General features: G+C 35.4%; 1 protein-coding gene across 2 annotated transcripts; it reads left to right on the forward strand.

Annotated features, from left to right (window-relative positions):
• Window positions 1-102: 102 nt before the first annotated feature.
• On the forward strand, window positions 103-24,888 carry LOC121370135 (histone acetyltransferase KAT5-like). Of its 2 annotated transcripts, XM_041495244.1 has the most exons (12): window positions 103-127; window positions 232-289; window positions 13,482-13,550; window positions 14,539-14,687; window positions 16,261-16,401; window positions 16,908-17,060; window positions 17,410-17,493; window positions 19,082-19,171; window positions 20,038-20,178; window positions 20,645-20,738; window positions 21,516-21,678; window positions 22,426-24,888. In XM_041495244.1, the coding sequence occupies exons 1-12, from the start codon at window positions 104-106 to the stop codon at window positions 22,640-22,642; spliced, it is 1,383 nt and encodes a 460-aa protein (XP_041351178.1). In that variant the 5' UTR covers window position 103; the 3' UTR covers window positions 22,643-24,888. The 2 variants fall into 2 exon arrangements, with proteins under 2 accessions (XP_041351178.1, XP_041351177.1); XM_041495243.1 differs by lacking the exon at window positions 103-127 and having other exon boundaries at window positions 135-289.
• The last annotated feature ends 2,482 nt before the right edge of the window (window positions 24,889-27,370 follow it).

A 27,370-nucleotide genomic window follows, 5' to 3' on the forward strand; every position in this document is an offset into this window, starting at 1 on the left:
GCACGTTATATTTTAGTACCATTTGTGGCATCATTGTATGATATTAACCTAAACATTATTTATTTATTTATTTTATTTTTATCACGATTATGCGGAGTTAATCATGACGATCATGGCGGAAGCTCAGGTTTGGGACTAGTTTCAGAATGATTTATGTTGATAGTACAGTATTCTGGTGCTATTTTTACGTTGAATAACATTAAATTGTTTATTTGTATTGTTTTCTTTCAGATTGAAATTACTGAGGGGTGTAGACTGCCTGTTCTTTTGAAAAACGGTGGCGGTTGGCGTAAGTATTTTTTATGTATGGTGGCGCCATCTGTTTTTGTTGCAACTTACCTCCCTTGACTCTTAAAGGGATAATCAGGTCTAATATGAGCCTTATTTTTTAAAAGATGCATACCCTGACCACCAAACACATACTTACAGTTTAACAAATAAAAAACATGTAATTTTAGAATAAAGTAAAAAAACATGATTACTCCTACTGACTGAGGGCAGCCATTTTGTTTGTAAATTGTTGCCTCTGGTACTCTAGTTCATAAAAATAAACTCGAATGTAAATGCACATTGAGTTTATAAGCCCGGCGCCATTTTCCATTAGCAGATACAGAGCCGTTTCGAGCAATTTTGCTCGGAACGGAATTGTGGTTGAAATAGCAGCTGACACCACCTTTTCCCACCCTAATCGTGTAGTGTGATCTTTTTCGGGCATATGCAGACTAAGAAATACTTACTTTGAAACGATCTTCACTTTGAATTAAAGGAAAAACGACCGACTGTATGACGGGTTTAAAACGCACGGTGCATTATGGGAGGAAAATGAAACTCGGAACAATCTTGTATGTGGAAAAGGATCGGTGAAGTCATTTCTCGTTCTATAATGTAGACGTGGGCAAGGAATTGTGCTTAAAACACCCAATTTCCATGTGTATTTATTTGTACTTAATTTTGATTAAATCTTGAAATAAACTAGCCCATTATAATTGTTGTCCTTTTTTCATGCTATATGGAACATTTTATAACTCTATGTATTTAAATAAATGACCAGTTGCCCTTTTAAAAAAAAGCATGCATAACGTTAATCTGCTGCAGTAACAGCCGAAATGGCGACATTGTCTCATTGTTTCATGCTGCCTTCAGATAAGCCGCAATTAGCGCTTGTCACAAAGTGTGCACAGATGCGTAACTGACTGGAAAACACCCTAACTTTGGAGGGATGGTGCCTGCTTGCTATTAATGTTAGCCAATCAGAAAAAAGCTTATCTTGAAGGTTATAATCTGAAGAACCAATCAAAACAAGTTGTACATTTGTATCTGCAAAAATGAGTCCATGGCTGAAATTTTCGTCAAAATGGTTGATTGTCCTCGCGGGAAAATAAATTTTTAAACAAGTTAATGTGATCTGATTGAACTGCAACAAACACCATCTTAAAGACAAAAGATCGATGTACAATGTTATGTCTTAACATTAGTTATGGAAATAAAATTGTGGGCACGCCTTCCTCTCAAAATCGGACAATCTGATCGATGTGAACACAGTTTTTCGCCATTGCCGACGCTAAGACAGAAAGCAGCATGGAATTTCAGGTAAGTGGAATTTCGTAAATCATAGCGTTACATATCTTTATTGTACAATTAAACATATCCTATCTTTATTGTTTAATAAATATTGATCAAATACAAGTTATCGTGGCTAAATTAATATTATTAGTAGTTTATTAGAACCTTTAACCCCTCGTTTGGAAATAATGATAGTGTGTTCCTCCCTCGTCACGGCTGGTGGATTGGTCCATTTTTGTCTCGTAGGGGTGTGGACCTGTCTAAGGCCAAACAAAAAAAATGGTTTGTTTCCGGTCACCCGATCGACCCTAAATTTTGCCACCGACCCTGAACTTTTTTTTTCTGCTGGGGTGGGGGGAAGCACACAGAGAAGTTGTGGTCGCGGATCGACAAAGCAGACGACAGAAGTACTCAAGTAGGATAACTTACACGTCAGTGTGTGTGTTAAATGGATGGGGGGGGGGGGGGGGGGGCACGCAATAGCGATGGTTTTTATACACCCCCACTGAAATTGGAATCATTAACCAGTGTTCTACGTTGCGACCAAAATGGTCGCCAATGCAACCAAAATGTTGGCGTTAAGACCGATTGAATTTATTATCGTCGCCATCTGGCGACTGACTCCAAAAACGTCTTAAGTATTAAATTATTTGCCATGTGCGTTCAGAGTCCTAGCAGCGAAAACAAATGAAATTTGTTGACATCATTGTGCAGTCGGAACATTTCACTATTTACGAAGTTGTCTGATTGATCACTGTGAATTCCGTATTAATTGTCGGTACATTTCGGAACTCATCGTTGATTTTAGTAATTTGGCGAAAAGAATCCAGATACTTACAACACATTCATAAATGATACAAAATGAGTAGTGTCGCACTGTGGCGAGTAACATTTTAAGCTTGGCTAGTAAATTTTGTTTGTCCACTAGCCAAAGAAGAGTAAGTTATAAAACCGAGTGTAGAACACTGTTAATAACACGTGCTCTTATTAGGTACCACGATAATTGGTGACACACGAGATCGCATGACAGTACGGTAACGTGTGTGGCGATTAAACGGCTTTTATTACAAACTGCTAAATACTGTAGGCCTATAGAGGAAAATATATCGTATTATCGTAACTCCAGTCATCTCATACAATGTAGGTTTATTTTCCAAAAACAACGTGCGATCTCAACAAAACAAAGGATTTCTCGATACCACATGCACAGACTACAAGTCATCGCGTTTTTTCCACATGCAAAGGTGAAGGTCATTTGAAGAAGACTTGGTACAATTTTCGTTGTTGGCTACTGCTGAGGCCTAGTACCCAGAATTTGTTAATATACACGGGTGTAGCCTGTAGGAAGATATCAAAAAGTGGGGTGGGTGGGTACACACACGTATAAAATTAATATATAAATCATCGATGCCGCTTCCTACGCCAGTGATGTAGATAGGCCTATCAACTGCTGTGCATGGGTAATAATTAAATAAACGGAATATTCAAGAATAACCACTAACATTAAACAGTTCACATTTATTTCAGTGTTTCAGTTAATTGGGAATAAATTAACTTGAGTGATTTTAGCATGAGTCCGTTCAATAGGCTAATAAACATTAAAACTATAAGTCCGTCCCACAGGGAACGCCTTAGCCCGAGTACTCTGACTGTAAGAGAGCTAGACGGACATTTGAACATAAACACGCTCTCATTATTTATGTCCAAATGTCCGTCTAGCTCTCTTACAGTCAGAGTACTCGGGTTAGGAACGCGTTTTTTATTACTATGAAATTTGCTACAAGTTATTCATTTCTAAGCCGATTGATTTGTAAATTGCACACAAAGTTAGTATTGTTTTGTTATTTCCAATACAAGTTGGACAAATCTGTGAACTTTTTGTGCAAACATCTATTGACCAACTTGGACAAATTTGTGCAGTCATCCTCTGACAAAACTGGACAAAGCTGTGAAGTTTCTGTGCAGTCATCTACTGTCTTTTATTGGTGAAGGAATAGTTTGAAATTTTTTAGTTTTCCTGTCTTTTGAAAATGGCATGTGAAACTTAAAACTGACATTGACAGTGAGATTGTTTTTATTTCTCTCTGTCTGCAAAGAGTAAACTAAGCTTGCCTTCATGTCTTTCGATCATCTTGAGACTGAGTTTTTCTCTGGCAAACACATTTAAGGTAGGGTAACCTTTCTTTGAACTAAAAAAAAAAAAAATAATGAAAAAACTACTTTTTTTGGCCATGTTACCTGAAACAAACTTCTTCTTTTTTTTGGCCTAAGGCAACATAATTGTATGTGGGTCCCTTTAGCAATTTTATTTCATTAATATTCGTGATAACATTTTATAATATTTTGTAATAAGAACACAAACTTGAAAGCATTTGAGCAAATTCGCTCCCTCAATGGGCAGGTAGCCCAGGTCTGCGGGGTGGGGGTTTATGTGGTTGGTTAGTTCTATGTTTTATAGTAAGTAATCAAAACTGTATTTTTAATAATTTAAAGAAAATATTGCACCACCCATACTTGTATATTTAAGAATATTCTGTTGTATAGTAATAGTAGTAGTCTCTAAGTGTATGATTATACATTTATTATTTGAAAGATTTTATAGGAATATGAACTTAAACATTTGTCATTTGAGCAAATTTTCTCCCTCGATGGGCAGGTAGCCCAGGTCCGTGTAAGCTATGTTCAATTTTTTTTTTTTAATTTTGGCGGGGTGGGGGTTTGTGGTAAATTAGTTCTATTGTTTTATGGTAAGTAATCAAAACTATTTTAAATAATATAAAGAAAATATTGCACCACCCATACTTGTGTATTTAAGAATATTCTGTTGTATAGTAGTAGTCTCTGAGTGTATTATTATAAATTTATTATTCGAAAGATTTTATAGGAATATAATGAATGGATGTTTAACGACACCCCAGCACGAAAAATACATCGGCTATTGGGTGTCAAACTATGGTAAAATGCAACAACAGTGTGAAGATCATTTATAGGAATATAAACTTAAAAATTTGAGCAAATTTGCTCCCTCAATGGGCAGGTAGCCCAGGTCCACGTGAGCTATGCTCAATTTTTTAATTATTATTTGGTGGGGGGTAAAACTGTATTTTTAATAATATAAAGAAAATATTGCACTAATTGTTACCATAAATTTCTGAAATATTACCCTATTTTAGAACTTTCAAATTAATCCTAATAGTACATTCACTTGTCTTTTCAGATCGCGTGGAATCTACTTGGAAGAATGTCCCCTCACAAACAGAGATATTCTTGAATATAATTATTCCTATTGCAAATCAAACTTTGGTGCTTGTTCAGCAGTAACAGTTCATGGTTTTTTAGTAAACAACATTTTGTCTCTTGACAGTAACTCCAAGTCTTTTCAGAAAAAATACAGTGATGTTGAAATAAAGTACTTAAAATTGAAAAAGAGCCATAATGTTAGATGTCAAAGAGAAGGAAGCCATCAGAATGGAGAGTTAGAAAATCACTGTAACAAGGTTTTTCTGTTTTACAAGACAGTGTTGACCGTACCTCATCACAGTCATGATGTTGAGACTATTAACCACTGTGACACAAATTTACTTGCTGCCAATCAAGATCAGTTGCTCACAGAAACCAAACGTGCCAAAAAACCTTTCCTGCTTCATAAGGAACCAAAAACACCAAACAAGGACATCAAATTGACACCATCGAATATGAGTGATGCTACTGTTCAAGTTTCAAGACCACAGGTCAAGACGGAAGGTCAACTTCGCAGACAAGGGTGGTCTTCCAAGAGAAAGCTGTTCGTTCAAGAAAAAGAACTCTTGATGTCGAATAAAAAAAATTGAAAAGCGAAAAAGAGAGAAATGCAAACTCTGAAAGAAAGAATAAAATTGCCAGGAAATCATTGAAAGAACAACGCACAAAGTTAACTGATTTAAATAATAAATGCAAACAGTTGTCAGAGAAATTGAAAAAGCAAAATTCAGAAATAAAAGCAATATCAAATTTAAATGACCATAATAGACAATCTGAATCATTTAATGATTTGCTGGACAAAAACATTATGCTAGAAAAATCTCTGAGTACCCTTAAACTGGATCTTGATCTTGAAAAATGTAAAAGACGACAATTATAAAAGCGAATGGCTAAAGTTAAAAGAAAAAATAAGGACATTAAGACCAGCATTCACAAACTCAGTGAAGAGATTGCTCAAGGAAGCATAGCAGGGTTTGAAATGGCAGATTTGTGCGACAAAATATGTACTGTTGGTAGCAATAAAATATTACTGAAACAGCTTTCCATTGCTCTCCGACAGCCGATTGCACTTAAAGAAAAGAACATTTACAAAGATCATGTTGCTCTGTTAATGATGGAATTGCAAAATTTGGGTGTTCCACAAGCTTCCGCTTGAAAAATGGCCAGTGCATGTTCAAAGTATCTTTGTGGCCGTAAGTGAAATTGTGTCGAGGCGTACAGCTGGCAGAATGGTGAGAAGAGGTGGTATACTATCAGACATTCAAGTAGCCATGGCCCTGCATGAAAATTCTGATCGAGGTTTAAGAGTGGGTCAGGATACTACAACAAGACGTGGTACCGAACACGTCTCAACAGTATGGGGTTTGCGAGATGGTGATGGCAATGTTAAATACCTGCAGTCCCGAGTACAGTGGCTACCGAACCATACCGCAGATGTCCAGACCCAGCATATTCATAACGAAATGGAAAAATGTAATGCTATCTTGAACACAGTTGACATTCCAATTACAAAAAAGCTGTCAGTTATTCACATTGTTGAATTCATTGGAGATCATGTAAACAACAAATTGCACAGAAACGTAGAGACTGAACATATGTTACAACTTGAAGCTCTAACAAAAGAGAAAAACATATCGGAGACTGATCGAGAGACACTTCAACATCTATATAAGTCAGCTTGTCAGCAGCATTCCTGTGCAAAAGTAAGCCGATCTTTTTTTGAAGGAATGCAGTCAGTTGAACCACATAACCTTGATGACAGTATTGGCCGATGGGGATTGAAGCAAAAGAAAGGCAGAACTTATGAGGCAGCATCAGCAAAAATAATTGAATCTGCCAGCTCACAGCTCTCGCCAGATTATGCCAATACATCCACCACCGATTTCAACTGGGCAGATGTATATCAAGGCTGGTGTGCTGCCAACAATAGACCGTACCACCGGATTGGATTTGTCAACAAAAACAGACATTATTGCCATGAGTATGAGTTTCAAAAAATCATCAGCTCAGCCAGTGACATTGTAGAATTCTACAAGAGTAGACGTTCAACCCGTGATCCTGGTGGTGAACAAACACTGAGAAATCGTGACCAAATTGTTTTGGAAGGTCTTCAAAACATGGAAATTAAAGCGCAGCTTGTGGCTTCAGATGCAATGAGGTTTGGCTTCTATTCTCCTTTCCTTGTAATGATCAAACACAGCGAGACAGATATTCTTACAATTGGAAAGTACATCCGCGAGTCACATCTCTTCCTCGTCAAGGTTAGTGAAGATGCTTCTGCTGCTTCAGATGTTCTTCATGGAAAATCGGTGTTATTTGGCGATCAGTTTCAAGAAGAAAATGGTACAAATTTCACCAAACCTGTAGGTGTTGAAGTTTTTGGTACACAGATTCAGGACCGATCCATCGAATATCTTGTTGCAGGATGCAGGGAGGCAGCGGCTGGTTTGCGAAAAATATTTTCTGAATACTTCAGCAATGAAAATGGGGATGGTCAATATTTCAATCCCACAGATCATATGTATGCTGTCCTTTCTGGTCTTGAGGCACATACAGACAGGAATGAGGGTAACTTTGGGCAGTTTAGCCAACAGATGCGCAAAGAACCAACTGCTCGATTACAGACCATCAACAGTAAGTTGGTAATGCGAGCAAACCGAACTGTCAGTGAGACCACAACGAACAAAAGTCTTTTGTCATGCGTCCAAAAAACAAGAAAACTTGAACGCCAGGAGAGTTCTCAAACCACAAAAAAGCAACTTGCTGCTTGAAGCAAACGAACCCCATCTACAGGCTTTGAGACAGACCATGGCTAGCCGACAACAAAATAGAGTCAAGAAAACTGATGCAATTAATGCACAGATCACTTCTGATGGCGAAGTGAAGTGTGCTGCTGATGTCACCAAGATAGTTGCCAGATACAAGAGCAATAAAGAGTTGTTACAAGTTTTAAAAATCCATATCACTTACCTAAAAAATAAGTACACTGACACAGCCCGCACAAACAAAACTTTATTTTTCTTTTCGGACAACAAACATCCACTTAAGATACCTGACATTACTAAAAATTTACAGTCAGTCGTTAGGTTAGTCCACATGGATACTAGCACTAGTAATAGTTCGGATCCAGCTTTACCTCTGGATCATCTTGAACCTCAACAGCATATACTTGACTAACAATCCAACAGTGAGTCGGATTCAGAAAGTATGGATTCGGAATCAAGCTCTGATTCTGACGACCATGTTTGTGATCTGTCTGAGAACATGTGTGTAATTGTAGGGTTTGTGGACCGATGGTATCCTGAATATATCACAGAGATCATTGATGATGAAACTGTAGTTATAAATTTCCTTCATCCAGCAAAGAAAATAGGTTCTTTGCAGTGCAATGTTTTTCACTGGCCATCAAAACGGGACATTTGCAGGGTTAACCGTCTTGCAATTTTGATGTACAATGTTGTGCTGTCTCCGCAAGGAAATTCATTGAGAATGTGGACTCTTTCGGAATCAGATCTAAAGTTATCAAATAAGAAATATGCTAAATAAATTGCTTTGGATTAGAACGATAGATTTCTTGACAATATCTGAAATAAATTAAACTGACTTCAATGACACTCGGGCAATATACCATTTCTTTTATCAGAGAACTTTTGACATTGATTTTCATGATGATGAATATGCATTCAGCATTTTCAAAACATTCTTTTGGCTTGAATATTTTAATGTTGACATTGTGGTCTTGACTATTTGAAAACAACTGTACAGTGAACTATCTAATGAGTGCTTGATGCATTTAGTGGTAGGGTAGGTCTATTGACTCATGAGATTTGAAATGTGCAAATTAATTATATATATGTTTGCGCAGGATTTGTGTTAAATTGCACCTACATGTCATGTATAGAAACTAAATATTCACTTTGTGTATTATTGCACTAATACTGTATTATATGAGATGATGGCATATTTAAAAAAAAAAGTTCATTATATACTACTCAAAAGAATTTAAGGGTCAGACGATATTTTCGACATTATTTTCTGAATGTCAATTATATTAGCTAGACCATAATGTCACGCATGATATTGTTCCATTTTGACGAAAGTGGGTCTAAGCAACCCATAAATGAATTAAAATCCACTGTCATTGACACTGTCGACTAGTTCTAATGGCGAAAACATGCTTACATTTGCACGTAAATTAGGGCGAAAGCGAAAGGTCTGCTAAGTGCCCATAACTTGTTTTTTCACAAAGCGCTTCATTTGCACGCTTTACATGTGCATTCCATGTTCCCAATGCTGAATTTTCCGTATAACTGGAGCTTGCGTTCGTGTACGGTGCACACTCCAAATTCGACAATGGTACGACGTCAACTGACTATCGAAGATCGAGGAAAGGCTATTGCTTGGCTTCAGGATGGCAATACTCAAAGAAATGTTGCTCTGAGACTTGGTGTCAGTCAGAGTGTCGTTGGCCGACTGTGGCAACGGTACCAAGCAACGAATTCTGTTCGAAATCGTCCACGTTCGGGAAGACCCCGAAGCACTACAAATAGAGAGGACCGCTACATCACCGATATGGCTCTACGTCAACGCACAACCACTGCACGCCGATTACGTGACAATCTGCGGACTGCGACTGGAACTCGAGTGTCTGATCAAACCATACGCAATCGTCTGAGAGCCAATAATCTACGCTGCCGTCGCCAGGCTGTTCGACCACCACTCCTACCACGTCACAGAACGGCCAGCCGTCACTGGTGCACACTTCATCTGCGGTGGCAACGTTTTCAGTGGGGTCGAGTGATGTTCACTGATGAGTCCAGGTTTAGTCTCCAGTTCAACGACGGTCGGGTTCGTGTCTACAGACGTCCTGGGGAGCGCTTCGCTGACATTAACATTAGACAACGTCACCCGTTCGGTGGTGGCAGCGTCATGGTGTGGGGCGGCATCTCTATCCACCACAGGACCCCCCTCTATGTGGTGGATGGCAATCTGAATGGAATCCGCTATCTGAATGAGATTATCCGGCCGTTGGTTCTCCCAGGCCTTCAGCAGATTGGAGGCGGGGCAGTTCTGCAGGATGACAATGCCAGACCCCACCGCGCCAGGGTGGTAACGGACTTTCTCAGACAACAAGGTATCGCCAGGATGGATTGGCCAGCATATTCGCCTGAGTTGGCCCCAATAGAGAACGCCTGGGACGAATTAGGCAGGAGAGTTCGGGATAACCATGCCCATCCGGCCAACCTTCATGATCTGGGTCAACTTCTTATGGCAGAGTGGCAGGCCAACAGCATGAGGCAACGATATGTCAAGTGTATTCGCGCCAGGGGAAGATTCTCACACTATTAAACGAATGTTCTAATGTGTAAAATCCATGTTTGACAACCTTCAACTTTGACAGCATGTCATGTGACTTTCTTGTATTCAGTGACGTTTATTTGTGTTTTTTTGTAAATATGGAACAATAAATTAAATTTTTGGTGTAGTTTACATCATCAATCTAATACACTTTGAAACTTATTTGGTTATACATTTTTGACCCTTAAATTCTTTTGAGTAGTATATATGTCAATTTATTAGTAAAACTTAGTTATTTGCTAAATTGTTACTGTATGCTACAGTGACCGTTCTGCAGTGGATGATTTAGAATATTTGAGTGCTCTGGTGTTGTTGTTAGACATAACTTTAGATGTTAAAGAATTAGATAATTTATTTGATTATACCTAAGGCTGTGTGTGTGTGTATAAATAGTACAAACTATTTACTAGAATGTCATTGATCAGTTAGGTCTTTCATTAATGTTCTGCCGATTTCCACTAAACTATTGTTAAAGTATGCTGTGACACTATTTTGATGATAATAATTATGTGCTTTGAATCATATGTGTATTTTGTTTGCACTCTTGTAAACATTTCTGAAAATTGTTAAAAACATTTTGCACTGATTGTGACTGAAAATGTTGATCCATCCGATTTTTTATACATTTGTCAATATTTTTGTCTGTATTGAAGTTAAATCCATTTTGAATGTTTTTTTGTGTATATGAATGATATATAAATAATTTCTCCAACTTTAATAAGTGTTTTTGTGTTTTTATTAAAAAGTGCCTTGTCTACCAAAGTACTGCGAAAATATTATCTATTAAAATGACCCTTGTTTTCAAAGGTCACAATCAGATAAGTATTCTATAGAAAGACACAAAACTCTGGAAACATGTTCTCTGCCACTAGGTCTATCATACTGTAAAGTTTGAGCTATGTATCTTAAACAACAAAAAAGTTACAAGCTCCCAAACTTTAACATTTATCCGAATATCCTTGCCCACGTCTATATAATGAATAAAACAAAAACCATAAAACTAAAAATAAATTAAAGTTAATAAAATAACTTAAAAAGTAAAAATAAATTAAAGTTAATAAAAGAAAATAAAAGAACATTTATTAATTAATAGAAATGAAATAAAAAATGAATTAAAGTTAATAAAATCAAATAAAATTGTTTTACGAACTTCTAAATGTTTTTTTTTGGTTTGGTCTGTTTTTGTTTTTGTGTTGTTTTTTAAATTATATTTAAACATTACATAATTAAATTTGCAAGACTTGAAAGAAATTATTTTTAAGTGCATTATATGATGAATTAATACAAATTTTAAAATGTACCTACATTCTTTTATTTGTTTTATCAGTCACTTGATTACAATTTAGCAGGTGAATTTTTTTTTTATCATGACCAGTAAAATTTGTATCCACTGGTCAGTATGGGAAGTCATTGTTTGTTAATTCTAGAACCCCTGATATACATACAAAAGTAGGGCTAATGAATATTCAATCATGGATAATTAATTTTTAAAATCACCAATCCCATGGTTAGTGGATTTTTTTTTTTAATTCTAGAAGACTTGGGTTTTACTTTTAGATAAATAGATAGTAATTCATTAATATGTATTATCTGTTTGTGCTTAGTCTAATACTTTTATACTTCTTTTTCAAATTATTGTTTTGATATTATGGAAATATTTAATAATAATAAACATTATTAAAATCTATCTTAAAATATCTCCTTCTATAAGTGTACATGACACCCTCATATATTCCATTATGCATCTAAAAACAACTGGAAATTAAAAAAAAAAAAAACATTACTGGGGAGCATTCCCCCAAACTCCCCTAGCATTTTCGCACCCTTTGGGTGCTCAGTTAACATCAAACTATTTTGCCAACCCTCTGAACAAAAATCCCTGGGAAAACACTGCATGGCATGGTAAAAATGCAATTTTTGTTTTCTAGTCAAAATATAATTGTATATTTACAATTATTTTACAAATGACCATTAAAAATAAAATGTCTTGCTCTTAAAATAGTTAATAAAAATGTATGTGTGATAATTTGTGTACTTGTACTACTTGTGAAAAGTATCTTGGATAAATCGAACCATGGACCAAAAACCGAAGGTAAAAACCCGAACCGTCCCATCCCTAGTCACAATACACCCTATGAGCTTTAGAATTATTAAAATGCATTGTTCATTGATGATCCACAGTATGGCCAAGTGTTCAGAGCGCTCGACTACATTACTGATGATTTGGAGTTCGAATCTAGACCATAGCACTACATTGTTTCTAGTGCTTAATCAAGTCAATGCATTATTCAATTGATAATGCTATTTCATTACCCCAAATGTGGGGAAAATTCAGAAATCTATCCGCTCAGTCACTTGTCTATGCACATTACTATCATTGAATAAACATCCCAGTCCAAAAGCCTTTAATTAAGGGGGATAGCTCAATCACTTGTCTATGCACATTAATGGAAGTGCCCTGTCAGATAGTGAGCTGTGTATCCACTAGAATAGTTCAAGGGCATAGTTCCTCCCCTTTTCTCATCACAAGTTAACAAATGTTTAATTTTAAAAAACAAATGTATGTTATGAACATTTCATAATCCAATATTTCCATGTAAACTCAATCCAGTACCCACAAAGGTTTCAATGGGCTGAATTCTTTCCAACTTAAAAATTTCAGAATAAAATTAAATTATTATTTTATTTAGCATTAGTTATGAGGAACTCTTGCTCATTTTAAAATTGATCAGTGTTCGAGATTAATGATATCCCCATATCCCGGGGATACCAGATTTTAATTTTGGATACTAGACTTTAAGAACCCAGTATCCCACCTGGATACCATATAATGTTGGGGTTTTTAATCCTTAGCTTTTATTTTTCGTTTAAACAATGAAAGTCATCATTTACGGATGAAGTTAAGTAACAGTATTTTTGAGCTCGTACCCAGACCAATGCTACGCCATAACAATATTTCTCCCAACTCGTACCCAGTCTAACGCTACACTGGGGACTTAGAACCGCTATGTCGCTATTGTTTTTGTTGTGATGTTTCCTTCCAGTCTTAAGTGTTCCTTCATTAGGCCTAGTAATTTCAAAGTCGATAAAAAAAACACTGAAAAGGCAAGTAGCCATTATAAAATGTTTTCAACTAATACAGCGTTTTTATTTATTAAAATTAAAATTGGCTTGCTTGCTCTATTTAAATGTTAGGTAACCATATCCAAAAGTGGGATACTAAATTCTCAGATGGGATACCAGATTTTGAAATGTTATTATCCAACTGGGATACTGCCCAAAACATTTTAATCTCGAACACTGTTGATTCTTTTTTCCAGATATTGCTGAAGTTTTAAGCAAGAAGGATGTTAATGGAAAGCCATTATACTACATACATTATGAAGACTGTGAGTATTTAACTATATCTCGTGCCCCCAAAAAATTTAAGTAATTTTAGCAACATGTTCAGTTTTGCTTCATGTAAAAGGAAAAGAAAAGCAGTGCACATTTTGTTCAGTAACGTGTCATGATTTGCTACACAAATTTCAGAGATTTCTACACAATTCTGTAACATTAACTACAAGTTTCGAATCTTTTAAGTTCTAGATTAGAACCCGTGTACTTAATTCTCCAATTTCTTTATTTTTTTATTTTATATTTTAATGTGAATTTTTCAACTTGTTACAGTCAATAAACTACTTGATAAATGGATTATTTCTGTGTCTTTCACAAACACGCTGAGACTTAGGTTTTCATTGTGGTTCATATTAGCTTTTGTTGTACTGATATTTCTAGTCTTGTTTGTGTTAGTTATATAAAATTAAACAGCGCACAATATATTAAAAATGTATGTGTTGTTTGTTTAAAACAAAGTACCAACTTTCTTGACATGCGGTAACCTAGTGACCTAAATAACCATTCTCAACGTATTTAGTTGCCTGAAATACGGAAATGTTTTATTTAACGATGCACTCAACACATTTTATTTACGGATATATGGTGTCAGACATATGGTTAAGGACCACACAGATATTGAGAGAGGAAACCCACTGTCGCCACTTCATGGACTACTCTTCAATTAGCAGCAAGGGATCTTTTATATGCACCATCCCATAGACAGAATAGCACATACCACAGCCTTTGTTACACCAGTCGTCTTGCGCTGGCTGGAGCGAGAAACAGCACAATGGGCCCACTGACGGAGATCGATCCCAAACTGACAGCGCATTAAACAAATGCTTTACCACTGGGCTATGTCTTGCCCTTTTAGTTGCCTGACTACATATGGTTCCATAAATTGTTTATTTTTGTGGGGTTTTTTTTAGGAATAAACGACCTGTTAAACGGGTTATCTTTGTGTCTTTTCTTAATGTGATTTTTACAAATTCATTACAGTCAATAAGCGACTTGATGAATGGGTTCCAGAAGAACGCATGGACCTTGGAAAGCTGGAACTACCCAAGAAGGATGCCAAGACCCCCAAGAAGGAGCCAGGAAAAGTGGGAAATGAATCAATGCCTAGCAGCCCAGAGAGAGATTTGATGGTATTGGATGTACTAGTATTGAAACTTTACTTTAAAAATCATGATGGCCAGCAGGGCCACTTAAAAGTTAAGATAAGGAGTTACTGGTCCTTGTAACTAAAGCTCAAATTGCATGATCTTAAAGGGACAGACCCTAGTTTTTAAACACTAAGGCATATTTTTTCACTATTAGAGCCGTTTATGATCACTGAAATCAAACATTACTTATATTTTATTCTTTAGATTATCCATTTCTGTAGAACCATATAGATTCTGGTCATCCTGGTGTTTCTAATGCCAATAAAATGCATTTTTCATATTTTTAAAAACACACATGCATCTGAGAAGTAGCAGCTTATTGATTTGAGTTCTAGTCTATTTTTAAGGATATTCCCCGGTTTCTTCTTTCACTCTATTATAACTTTATTCAAATGAGTTACAGCTTCGTAAATTAACTAAACTTGGTGTCCATTTTCTACAGGTTAAAACTAGGGTCTGCGCCTATACCTGCCTACAATTTGTCATTGTAAACTCAATTGCATTGTTTAGATGTAACTGGTTGTCTTGAAATGATCTTTTTACTGTATTACATGTTCGATATTGAAAAGATACACATTTTACTTGGTGGTAGTCCGACTGACGTTCTTTATAGAATTCAGCGTCACTTTTAGCTGTTAAATGTCTGTTCGGCAATTGGGCAACTGCTAAGTTTTAACTCTGGTGTTTAGTTTATTGGGTTTCACATTGGTCTTTTTCACTGTTAAAGAAATGTAAAACATCTGGCTTATAAAGCAGAAAGAACAAAATGATCCTGCCCAAAATAGATGTGGTAGATCTAGAATAGGCCTTCTGTTGACTTGACAATAAAACCTCAATTGTTTATACATTACGGTTTTCTTACAACAGCTCTGTTAGTTAAAAACACCTTACAACAGCAGTCCTAAAACAGTTTTTAAAGATAATTTATTTATTAACAGTTTATGATGCTTGGCCACTTTATACATATTTAAAGGTTACTATAATGACGTCCAAAAGAAACTTCACAAGGTTTGAAATTGTATTATAGAAAACCAACAAATGGTATGGTGGGATATGAAAGTTCAACATCTAAACTTCACAATGTACTTCATGATACAAGCAAAGTGTTTGTAAGGTGGTTTCTAAATTGGTTCTTTTCAATTAGCCACAATTTTATTGAATTGTTCAAATTTTATTTATATATATATATATATATATATATATATATGTAAAGATTCTTTTGGATGTCAGTATATATACTCAACAACGAAAGTTTAGCAAATATTTTTATGACGTCTAAATTTGCCATGGTTGAATAAACTTAAAAGAAAACCAGATCCTCCTCTTGTGTTAAGGCAAAGGTTGATGAGTTTATGTGGTTTCATATGTGAATAATAATTAATAAAAATAGGTTAATTTATGAATGTTATGCCATGTCTTTTAACATTAGCTAAACTTTGGTTGAGTATATATTTTGTTAACAGTTTATCATGTGTGTATTTGTCGAATGGACCAGCCACTTTGTATGTATTAAAGATGATTATATATGTTACCAGTTTGTTGTTTGTGTTTGTAGAATGGCTCGGCCACGAACCTGTTCACCATTCCGCTGATTGACAGCACCCCGATCCTGCCATCCGGCTGTAGTGGTGCCATGCTGGGCGGGGCCATGAAGAAATCTATAGGCAACAGCAGGAAACGCAAACTGGAGGAAGATGTAAGCATGCTGTGGTGACAGAAATATTGTTAATACATTGTAAACGCTTTTATTAAACTCTTGGGGCCCATTTTATATGAAGCGATCTTAGCGCTAAACTCACCATAAGTGCATAGCTAACCGTATGCACTTAAGGTGATCTTAGCGCTAAGATCGTTTTGTAAAACGAAGCCCTAAAGATTTATATTTTAAGAATTTCAGTTTAGGATAAGTAAGTGAATATTGAAGCATTATGTGCGTGGGAAACTGCATATTTTATAAGACATTTAGAAAAAAGTCCTTTATTAAAAAATTTACCGTAAATGAAATAAAATGACATGAAATTCAAAGAGTATTTTTATTTAGTCATCGTAGCCTTATAATTGTTTTGTCCTTCACCAGACATCCAGTAGCCAATGTGTATTTTTGTGCTGGGGTGTCGTTAAACATTAATTTAAACATTCATTCATTCATTATCCTTCATCTGTGACCTGTGGAGACTTTCATGTGCTTAAACCTTATTTCAGAATGATTCTTTGGATTCCACGCCTCAGTTGCCGAGACAGACGGGCAGCATGGTAGCTCACCACGATGACATTGTGACGCGTATGAAAAATATCGAACTCATCGAGATTGGGCGTTACAGAATAAAACCATGGTACTTCTCACCATACCCACAGGTAAGAGCCTACATTTTGGATTTTACATGATGGGGTTTTGCTATAGCACGGTTATTTTTTGCTTTAACATTCCTGTCAAAATTATTATTTTAGGCTTAATGTTTTAGCTATATTAAGAAATCCAACTTTTGTAATTCTAGATTTATTATTATGTATGAATAATGTAAATTCATTGAGAAAATAAGTAACGGTAGAAATAGAGCTTTAACATTATTTTGAGTTGGGGTAGTAATAGTAAGTAGTAATAGCAGTAGGAGTAAGTAGTAGTTGTTGTAGTAGTTATAGTAACAGTACAATTTTAAGATTGTAAGCTTCTTGCCAGCTTGTAAATGTTTTCTTTTCTTTTCAGGAGTTGACACATTCCCCAATTGTATATATTTGTGAATACTGTTTAAAATACCTCAAGAGTAACAAGTGCTTGGAGAGACATCTGGTGGGTATTTTTTTCAACATCATTATGGATGGGCTCTATGAATGTGATCATTTTAAAAATGTATCACCAATTTCGAAAACCATACGAAATCGAAAACCGTATTATTTTACTTCCGGGAATTTTGTAATGTCTGCACATGTTCGATCTTTGATACGACAAGAACTTCTTGTTAAGGAAGTTTACTTAAAACTAATTTTCTTTAAAATGTGGGGGGAAAAGGTAAGAATAAGTTTTATGCACAGTGGAATGTATTATTACAGTTAATAATGAATGCAATGCAAATGCATCTCTAAATAGCAACAGGTGCACAACGGAATCCACACAACCAAACATGTCTGCTAGCACTGCCAAATGAGTAATGATAGATCAATTCCGGATAGCCACTTTCAGATCACGTGACTGTCATGTTACTGTTTTCGCGGGGGAAAGCCGATTTTATGTTGTTGCTATTACGTCATAGTACGGTTTTTCAATAATGCTTTTAAAATGACGTTTTCTTACCACCTGGTGCAATTTTTGATGGAACAGAGATAACATGTGACTATGTACTTACCTTTTTATACATTTTATTTATAAATTGAACAAGATAAACATTAATGTCATTAAATTGATAGCCTGACATGACTGAGCATGCACACCAGCCATTTCCTCTTAGTCGTACGGTTTTCGAATAAACGAGGATACATTCAATTGTCTTGAAAAAATAGTACAGTTCAGGTGATGAAATTGTTGGGGTTTGTTTGTCTTTTCTTTTGTATACAAAGAAAACCCAAGAAAGAAAACAAATACTGAATATGTATTAAATGTGAAGTGAGTGATTTATAGGGTCTATTCCTGGGCCTAATTCACAAAATTCTCACAACTGTTATCTCACAGTGCAATGCTAAAAGAATTACAAAGAGGACGCTTTGTTGTCTAGCAGAGCCTAACAGACCTTTGTGAAATAGGCCTCTGGTTAACATAACCATAGTTGCATGGTTGTAATAAACTAAATCTTTCTTGAGTTCATATAATTCTAACCTCTTGTATAATTGAATATTGATTGGTTGGTGAAAACTGGTTATAATATAAACCCAATGATCGGTGATATTTTAACTGTTTCCCAACATGAGATGAGTTATTGGAGTGTTGTGTGTTTGTTTTCATTGTAAGATTGTAACAAAGCCTTTTTGATGACTAAAATTATATATTAAATTTATTTTAATACCAATTTCAATATTTAGAATACCAATGTCTCTAAACAAGGTGTTTGTTGCCGTCTTAATGTTAGTTGTAGCCCAAAGTGGATTTTATCTCCCAACAGTGAAATGAAATATGACTGCTAAAAACACTAAGTGCATATGACCACAAATACATTGGATATACAGACACTGGTATTCTAAACAAGAAAATTTATTTAATATGTGTTTTTAGTCGCAAACAAAATCCAACTGTCTGAACATTTTAAATGGCTGCAGTCAGGACACTTCCTTTAAAGAAATGGTCGGGGTTTTGTTAGTAGAGTAAGAGTAAAATTTACTACAAATAACAATGTCACTTTAACTTGTTAATTGTCATCTTTACTTTATGTTGTTGTGTTTTTTTGCAGGCAAAGTGTATGTTCAGACATCCTCCAGGAAATGAAATCTACAGAAAGAATGAAATTTCATTTTTTGAAATCGATGGCAGAAAAAACAAAGTATGTTGCTCATAGTGCTGTTTAGTAAAAGTAAAAATTTAGAGTACATAGTACATATGCAGTAAAATCACTGGCATGATGATAGGTCTGTTGGAATAGACAGGAATTAGTACACTTCTGTGGTTTGGTGGAATTCCAAGAAAAATTAAAAATTAAAATTATACAGACATAATAGACATATAGAAATGGTACTAAAGTACTAATAGATAGAAATATGAGATCTATTTACAATTTTACTGCAAAACATGTAATATGAAACAGACTATAACACCAAGTTTGATATTGAACACCCCTGAGACAACCTCTCTGCTTAGCTTAGTACTTGTGATTTCACCTGTCAATGTAATCAATATAAACCTGGATGTTATAGTCTGTTCCAAATTACATATGTTTTGCAGTAAAATTGTAAATACATCTCATATTTCAATCTATAACAGGTCATTTATTGTCATTTTTTCTACCGGTTGTTTGAATACCATAACAGGTCATGATAATACTGACACATCTTTATGGTTTTTATTCCAGGGATTTTCATGAATAATATATGACTGAAAAATCACCTAGGTATAATTTTGATTAGTACTTTAGTCTTTGAATCAACTAACACCCATCTGTTCTATATCTAATTTTTTTCAGCCTTCCACCCACCCTTCATAATGCCTCAAGATATTGAGCTGAACTTGTATTTAATTACTTTATCATATAGTTACAGACCAAGTTATAACTTTCATGAAGATTGGCTAATTTTTGACAGTTATGTTGCTTGAAAGTAGTAGATTTGCTTGGTAACCATAGGAGACATGTATTGCTTTAACTCGGTACTCTCAGAATGCTTGTCAACACAATTATTTAATCTTTTGTTGCAGACCTACGCACAAAACCTTTGTTTGCTGGCAAAGCTGTTTCTCGACCACAAGACACTTTATTACGACACCGATCCTTTTCTCTTCTACTGCATGTGTGTACAAGACAACCGAGGCTACCACTTAGTGGGTTTCTTCTCAAAGGTGGGTTTACACGCAGTTGATATAGTTCACATTATGTACAGTCAGTTGGTATCATGCAGTGTTCGAGATTAACGATATCCCGGGGATATCAGAATTTAATTTTGGATACCAGACTTCAGTAACCCAGTATCCCACCGAGATATCTTATAATGTTGTTGTTGTTTTTAATCCTGCGTTTTTTATATTTCACTGAAACAAATCATCATTTACTGATGAAGTTAAGTAACAGTGTTATTTATGAATTTCATTTAAGTGGGATACTAAATTCTCAGGTAGAATACCAGATTTTGAAATGTTAGTATCCAACTGGGATACTGCACACATTTTTTTAATCTCGAACACCTCCATTAGCTGATGATTAATAAAACAAACATGTTCTATTAGAAGCATACCTGATGTTCTGTGTGGTCACTTGACACATGCTGATTTACTCTTATTTCTAACAAGTCTTGTTTGACATTGACAGGAGAAGGAGTCCACTGAAGATTACAATGTCGCCTGTATCCTGACGCTACCACCGTACCAGAGGTTGGGCTACGGCAAGCTGCTGATCGAATTCAGTGAGTTGTCATTTGGATTTTTATTCAATATATATGCTAAATGGTTCTTTTTAAAACTGTATTGAGCCTAAAGTAACGTGACTGAGGGTGGGAACAGTAGAAAGATGGGATCTCCATTTCATAATAATTAGCTGAAATGATCTTTAAAATGGTGAAAACTCAATGCCAAGGTGCTATTTTGGCATTTTGGATCAATTCAATCTACTTACTAAGAACTACTTTGTGCAAAAAACAAAAAGGCTAAACAAATCATATGTAATATGGATTGTTTTCCATCTGGATTTAAAGGGCACATTTTCATATTATCTTGCTCCTTTCACTGATTATTGTGATAGTCTATTTCAAGCTTTCAGGTGAAATCGAATCTACTTTATGAAAATTATTTTATGTTAAAGAAGCTAAAGTTCAATAAAAATCTGTGTGTTAGCCGACCTCTTAATAAGGATTAAAATAAGCAAAAATCTTTACGCTGTATTTTGGATGACACCATTTCTCATTACCGGTCAGGAGATCACTAATTGAATATTCGGTCAAATGTTTAAGCAAGCCAAAATTTTAGCCACTTGCAAATTTCATTAGCCTTTTTTTTCGTTCTTTTTTTCAAATTGGCCAATGACTAATTTTGACTACTGATAGCCCTGCAGTAGATTCCTAGGAAGTGCAGGCTATGTATAAATTGTATGGTATATTAAACATGTTTTTCCTGTATCCTATCTCCAGGTAAGAAATATTCCCTTGATATGAAAATATAAACAGGTATTTAATATTCTCTTGTAGGTTACGAGCTGTCTAAGGGCGAAGGAAAAACAGGATCTCCAGAAAAACCATTATCTGATCTTGGTTTGTTGTCGTATCGCAGCTATTGGTCACAGACAATCCTTGAAATTCTTCTCAATATGAAACCAAACGAAGCCGGTGAAAGACCACTCATTACAATAAAGTATGTGAAATCTTTTCTTTTTCTTTTTTTTCTTTTTTTTTTGAAAACTAAATATGTATGTGAAATCTTAATTAGTGAGGCCAACCATAAACCTTTTTGTTTTATTACATACATAATGCCAGATTCATAAAAAATCTGCACTTATTTAAAAAATGTTGGTTTTTTCAAAAGAAAGAAATTGCTCTAAAATCTTCATATATATTAAAATCCTGATTTACAGGACAGATAGAAAGAAATGTTTTATTTAACAACGCACTCAACATATTTTATTTATGGTTATATGGCGTCAGACATATGGTTATGGACCATACAGATATTGAGGGAGGAAACCTGCTGTCACCACTTCATGGACTACTCTTTTCGATTAGCAGCAAGGGATCTTTTATATGCACCATCCCACAGACAGGGCAATACATATCACGGCCTTTGATTTACCAGTCGTGGTGCACTGGCTGGAACGAGAAATATAGGACAGATAGGCTTATGGAATAAAATCTATATAATTGTTAAAATAGAGGATTTATTTAGGAATGGTTTAAAATATGCAATAATAGACATCAACAGTAATCTATATTTTTCCATTAGTATCAAGGGATCCCTTTACTAAGTTTCTAGCACTAATTGGTTAATATCATGGAATTTACTTGTTACCGTGACTGCGTATTAAATCATTATTTGGATCTGCGTACAAGAATTACAATATTATGTGAACATAATGTATTATGTATTTGGTTTTTGTATTTGCAGTGATATCTCGGAAATGACAAGTATCAAAAAGGAAGACGTTATATCAACACTGCAACACCTGAATCTCATAAACTATTACAAGGGACAGTACATTATTACGATATCTAACGAACAGATTGACTCGCACAACAGATCCATGGAAAAAAGGACAATACGCATAGATCCAAAATGTCTGCACTGGCAACCTAAAGACTGGAGCAAACGCGGAAAATGGTGACAATAGGGAGCTTAGGAGTCACATCTATAACCAAGATTTTATATCAAGTGCCGTCGTCTTCTCACCAGAATGATTAAATTAGGCTTGTACTATCAAGTGCTGTCGTCTTCTCACCAGAATGATTAAATTAGGTTGTACTTAATGGCGGACTTCCCATTATGGTCAGGCCCTAATCTAGACGGAGAAATGAATGTTTTCTTTGCCGAAAGTCTGCTGAAATCGCCGAGTTATTAGCAGTAGTAGTACACAAAAGACGTCAAGACCCCCACTTGTTCGTGTCGTAGCTGACTTGGCACCTTGTCGGTCCATGTTTCTACTTCGGTGTCAGATTGTACATCGCATGTCGCACTGTTTGCAATTACCATTCATATTGGGCGTTGTTAATTCTCAGCCACATTCATTTCGGTAATGCCAGAAAATACTGTTACTTTCATTTTAACATATTATCACCTACTTAATGATATCACGTTTTAAATTAAAAATACAATTGTTTTGTTTAAATGTTATTACCAGAAGTAGTAGTATTATATATCAAAATATTACGATTAGAACAAAGTGCATAATTCAGAATTTGTTTAATGAACGTGGAACATGGCGAAATATTATGAAATGTACCGATACATGTTTACTTCACTTTTCTTTTTATCCCATTCTTCTGGGAAGGGAGAAGTGACTTATACTTTTTCAATTCTAGATTAGGGCCTGTATGGTTACACCCCATTTTGCCTAGTTATAAAAGCCATTTTACATGTACTTTTAGGGCTCGAAACGGCCTGTGGTCAGGGCACCAAATGCAACTAATGTCCTGTTTGGGCGACTTAAATATAAAAAAAATAATGGCATTAGTTGCCCAAATAATATCTTCTTTAGAGCTATAACATATGAGCCACTATTAATATTTGTATGACATATGAACGATCCTCTCATCTTCTGTTAACTGAGGTTGAACGTCCAATTGTTTTATTGGAATGTTGTAATTTCCTTTGGGCTTAACGTAATATTTTACTTCATATTTCGAGCTGTGTGCGAAATGCATTTTCCATAATTCGAAGCAAGCATATCCCTGAATAGTAATGGATATAGAGACCAACTCTAGTCTATTTCCCTGTTTCAATGTTACAGACTCTGTTTCAATGTTACAGACTCTTGTTTCACTTTATTGTAACTTTATACAGATGTGTTACTGGACCCAATTTCACAGAACACTGTAAGCCTGGTTTTACACGTAAACATAAATCTACAACTAAACAACAATTTTTATTACTATTATAGTACAACAAATGTAGTTAGAAATACACACATTTCATTTTATTCTGTCCATAAATGCAGCATATTTTTGTAATATGTAATTTTCTGCGTGAAATAGATGCCAAACACATGTAAATGTATAACCGGTATAACTGTTAGTCTGAAACACAAACTTACTATGTTTTGTGAAATTGGCCCCTGGTTTGTAGATTAACCAAACTTAATGTCCATTTTCACGAACTGAAACTAGGCTGTGTGCCTCTTTTACCGTTAGTATCAAGATTGATAGATTATTTGGTAGGATATATAGGTGTATGTAAAATTTGTAGTAGGCATAATGGGAGATAACGATTAGGTTTGTGTTTGATAAGCTATTGGGGACTGAACATTTTAAAAACCCAAAACATAAACCAGTCTGATTTTGTTGTAAATTTGTTTATGTGCAAATCAGTTTTACAAGCACAGTCCTGTCCTGGGCAGACACCCCCAATAACTGTTATGTTATCTCAGTCTGAACTTTTAATGGATCACGAAAATCAAGTTAATATGAAAATAGTAAAATTTAATCCATCCAGGCTTTTCCATGACATCAGTGAATGAAATTGGCTTCAACATTTGTCTTGGAATCAAATACAACACTGTAAAATGAGATACGTGCTTATCTACTGATATACATATAGAGTAATATAATGTTATTGCTAGGTTGTTGTGCAATGAATAAATGAGTTTGCATCTAGACATTGTCAGTATGTTTCATTGTGTAGTTAGTGTGAATAATCAGTTAATGTGATGCGTGAAGAATTTAAAAATAAATTATGATCATACCATAACAACTTCTCTTGTTTTCAACCAGTAGTTTGAGGTTAAACCTGCCAGTTGGGCTTTCCCATCTTATAACTTTGTTTCCCAATGCACAATACAAACACAATTTCAGTTTTAATAAATTGAGTGTTTTTATCATCATCTCTACAATGAATGGCATTGACACCCCAAACAAGTCCTTGCCATGTTTTATTTTTTTGGTACAGAGATTGTAACCCTGGCAACTGACCACAGAAATTCCTTCAGTGTTTTTAGTTCTCTGAGAAATTGGCAGTGCCATGGAAATTGCTTCAGTGTTTTCAGTTTTTCTGAGTAATTTTCTGTCACTTTCCTTAACCATAACTAATTCTTTAATCTTATAATACTGAGAAATTTAAACTCCTTTCTTACACATTTAACTGCAAAACTGCAGTAGAACATGATATGCCGACTATTTTTCTCACAGCCAGAGTTGAGATAGGTAGAAGAAGCCTCCCACCTTTTTCGTGCTCATTGTAAGTTAATAAAGTTTTGTGTCGATACTGAAGAATGGGGTGTCGCAGGCAAAAAATAGTCATTGTAAGTTAATAAAGTTTTGTGTCGATACTGAAGAATGGGGTGTCGCAGGCAAAAAATAGTCGTGGTAAGTTAATAAAGTTTTGTGTCGATGCTGAAGAATGGGGTGTCGCAGGCAAAAAATAGTCGTCGTAAGTTAATAAAGTTTTGTGTCGATGCTGAAGAATGGGGTGTCGCAGGCAAAAAATAGTCGTCGTAAGTTAATAAAGTTTTGTGTCGATGCTGAAGAATGGGGTGTCGCAGGCAAAAAATAGTCGTCGTAAGTTAATAAAGTTTTGTGTCGATGCTGAAGAATGGGGTGTCGCAGGCAAAAAATAGTCGTCGTAAGTTAATAAAGTTTTGTGTCGATGCTGAAGAATGGGGTGTCGCAGGCAAAAAATAGTCGTCGTAAGTTAATAAAGTTTTGTGTCGATGCTGAAGAATGGGGTGTCGCAGGCAAAAAATAGTCGTCGTAAGTTAATAAAGTTTTGTGTCGATGCTGAAGAATGGGGTGTCGCAGGCAAAAAATAGTCGTCGTAAGTTAATAAAGTTTTGTGTCGATGCTGAAGAATGGGGTGTCGCAGGCAAAAAATAGTCGTGGTAAGTTAATAAAGTTTTGTGTCGATGCTGAAGAATGGGGTGTCGCAGGCAAAAAATAGTCATTGTAAGTTAATAAAGTTTTGTGTCGATGCTGAAGAATGGGGTGTCGCAGGCAAAAAATAGTCATTGTAAGTTAATAAAGTTTTGTGTCGATGCTGAAGAATGGGGTGTCGCAGGCAAAAAATAGTCATTGTAAGTTAATAAAGTTTTGTGTCGATGCTGAAGAATGGGGTGTCGCAGGCAAAAAATAGTCATTGTAAGTTAATAAAGTTTTGTGTCGATGCTGAAGAATGGGGTGTCGCAGGCAAAAAATAGTCGTAAGTTAATAAAGTTTTGTGTCGATGCTGAAGAATGGGGTGTCGCAGGCAAAAAATAGTCATTGTAAGTTAATAAAGTTTTGTGTCGATGCTGAAGAATGGGGTGTCGCAGGCAAAAATTAGTCGTAAGTTAATAAAGTTTTGTGTCGATGCTGAAGAATGGGGTGTCGCAGGCAAAAAATAGTCATTGTAAGTTAATAAAGTTTTGTGTCGATGCTGAAGAATGGGGTGTCGCAGGCAAAAAATAGTCATTGTAAGTTAATAAAGTTTTGTGTCGATGCTGAAGAATGGGGTGTCGCAGGCAAAAAATAGTCATTGTAAGTTAATAAAGTTTTGTGTCGATGCTGAAGAATGGGGTGTCGCAGGCAAAAAATAGTCATTGTAAGTTAATAAAGTTTTGTGTCGATGCTGAAGAATGGGGTGTCGCAGGCAAAAAATAGTTCGTGCTCATTGTAAGTTAATAAAGTTTTGTGTCGATGCTGAAGAATGGGGTGTCGCAGGCAAAAAATAGTCATTGTAACTTGCTTGAGACTAATTGAGCCTTCTTAACAAAAATGAAAATTAAATTATTCTTCCTCACAAAATTAATGTATAATTATGTAAATTAGTGTTTTATGGTTGTCCTGATATTTGCAGTAGCTTAAAGTTTCACCTCCCAATAAATTTAAACAAAACTGAGGTAAAAAGAATACTTTTAAAAAAAGTTTTATATTGGGATATAGAGACATGGATATTCTGAGTAAGAAAATTTTATTAACAGGTCTTTCCATTTGGAAATTACTAGAGAACAATCCATAGCTTTGATGATTCCAGGGCAGAAATTTCAAATGAGGGCATTCCCACACATGTAGAAAATTAGTATTGTAATGATAACACTCCATCTGGTCACGGATGAGGGGAGTACAATCAGTTGCTCATTTCTCATGAGGAGGCCTGTTTCTAGTATTGATCTCTTAATTTTAATTGTGAAACAAGTTCGGTTAACCAGAAGCATCATGGAAGAATGCTCGTTACCAAGGGGGTGGTTGCAGGACTCCCCAGTGACCACCCTCCTTTTGCACCTGCATACACAGACATGAAATCGTTTTAGCATTTTACTCAATTTCAGCTGGTTTTTTTACACAATTTTTACAAAGTAGACTAATAAGAAATGCTGAAAAATAACTTCTCTGGAATTTAGTTTTCATATTTTTAAAGATCACCAGCC

This window comes from Gigantopelta aegis, chromosome 4, assembly GCF_016097555.1.
Source record: "Gigantopelta aegis isolate Gae_Host chromosome 4, Gae_host_genome, whole genome shotgun sequence".
NCBI lineage: Eukaryota > Metazoa > Mollusca > Gastropoda > Neomphalida > Peltospiridae > Gigantopelta > Gigantopelta aegis.

Bases quoted from the DNA above. Each gene is read 5' to 3' on its own strand.
- LOC121370135 (XM_041495243.1), top strand. From the start codon at position 154: ATGTTGATAGTACAGTATTCTGGTGCTATTTTTACGTTGAATAACATT. The intron at 19,172-20,037 runs GTATGTTGCTCA...CTTTTGTTGCAG, and splicing joins TCGATGGCAGAAAAAACAAA to ACCTACGCACAAAACCTTTG. The intron at 20,179-20,644 runs GTGGGTTTACAC...TGACATTGACAG, and splicing joins TAGTGGGTTTCTTCTCAAAG to GAGAAGGAGTCCACTGAAGA.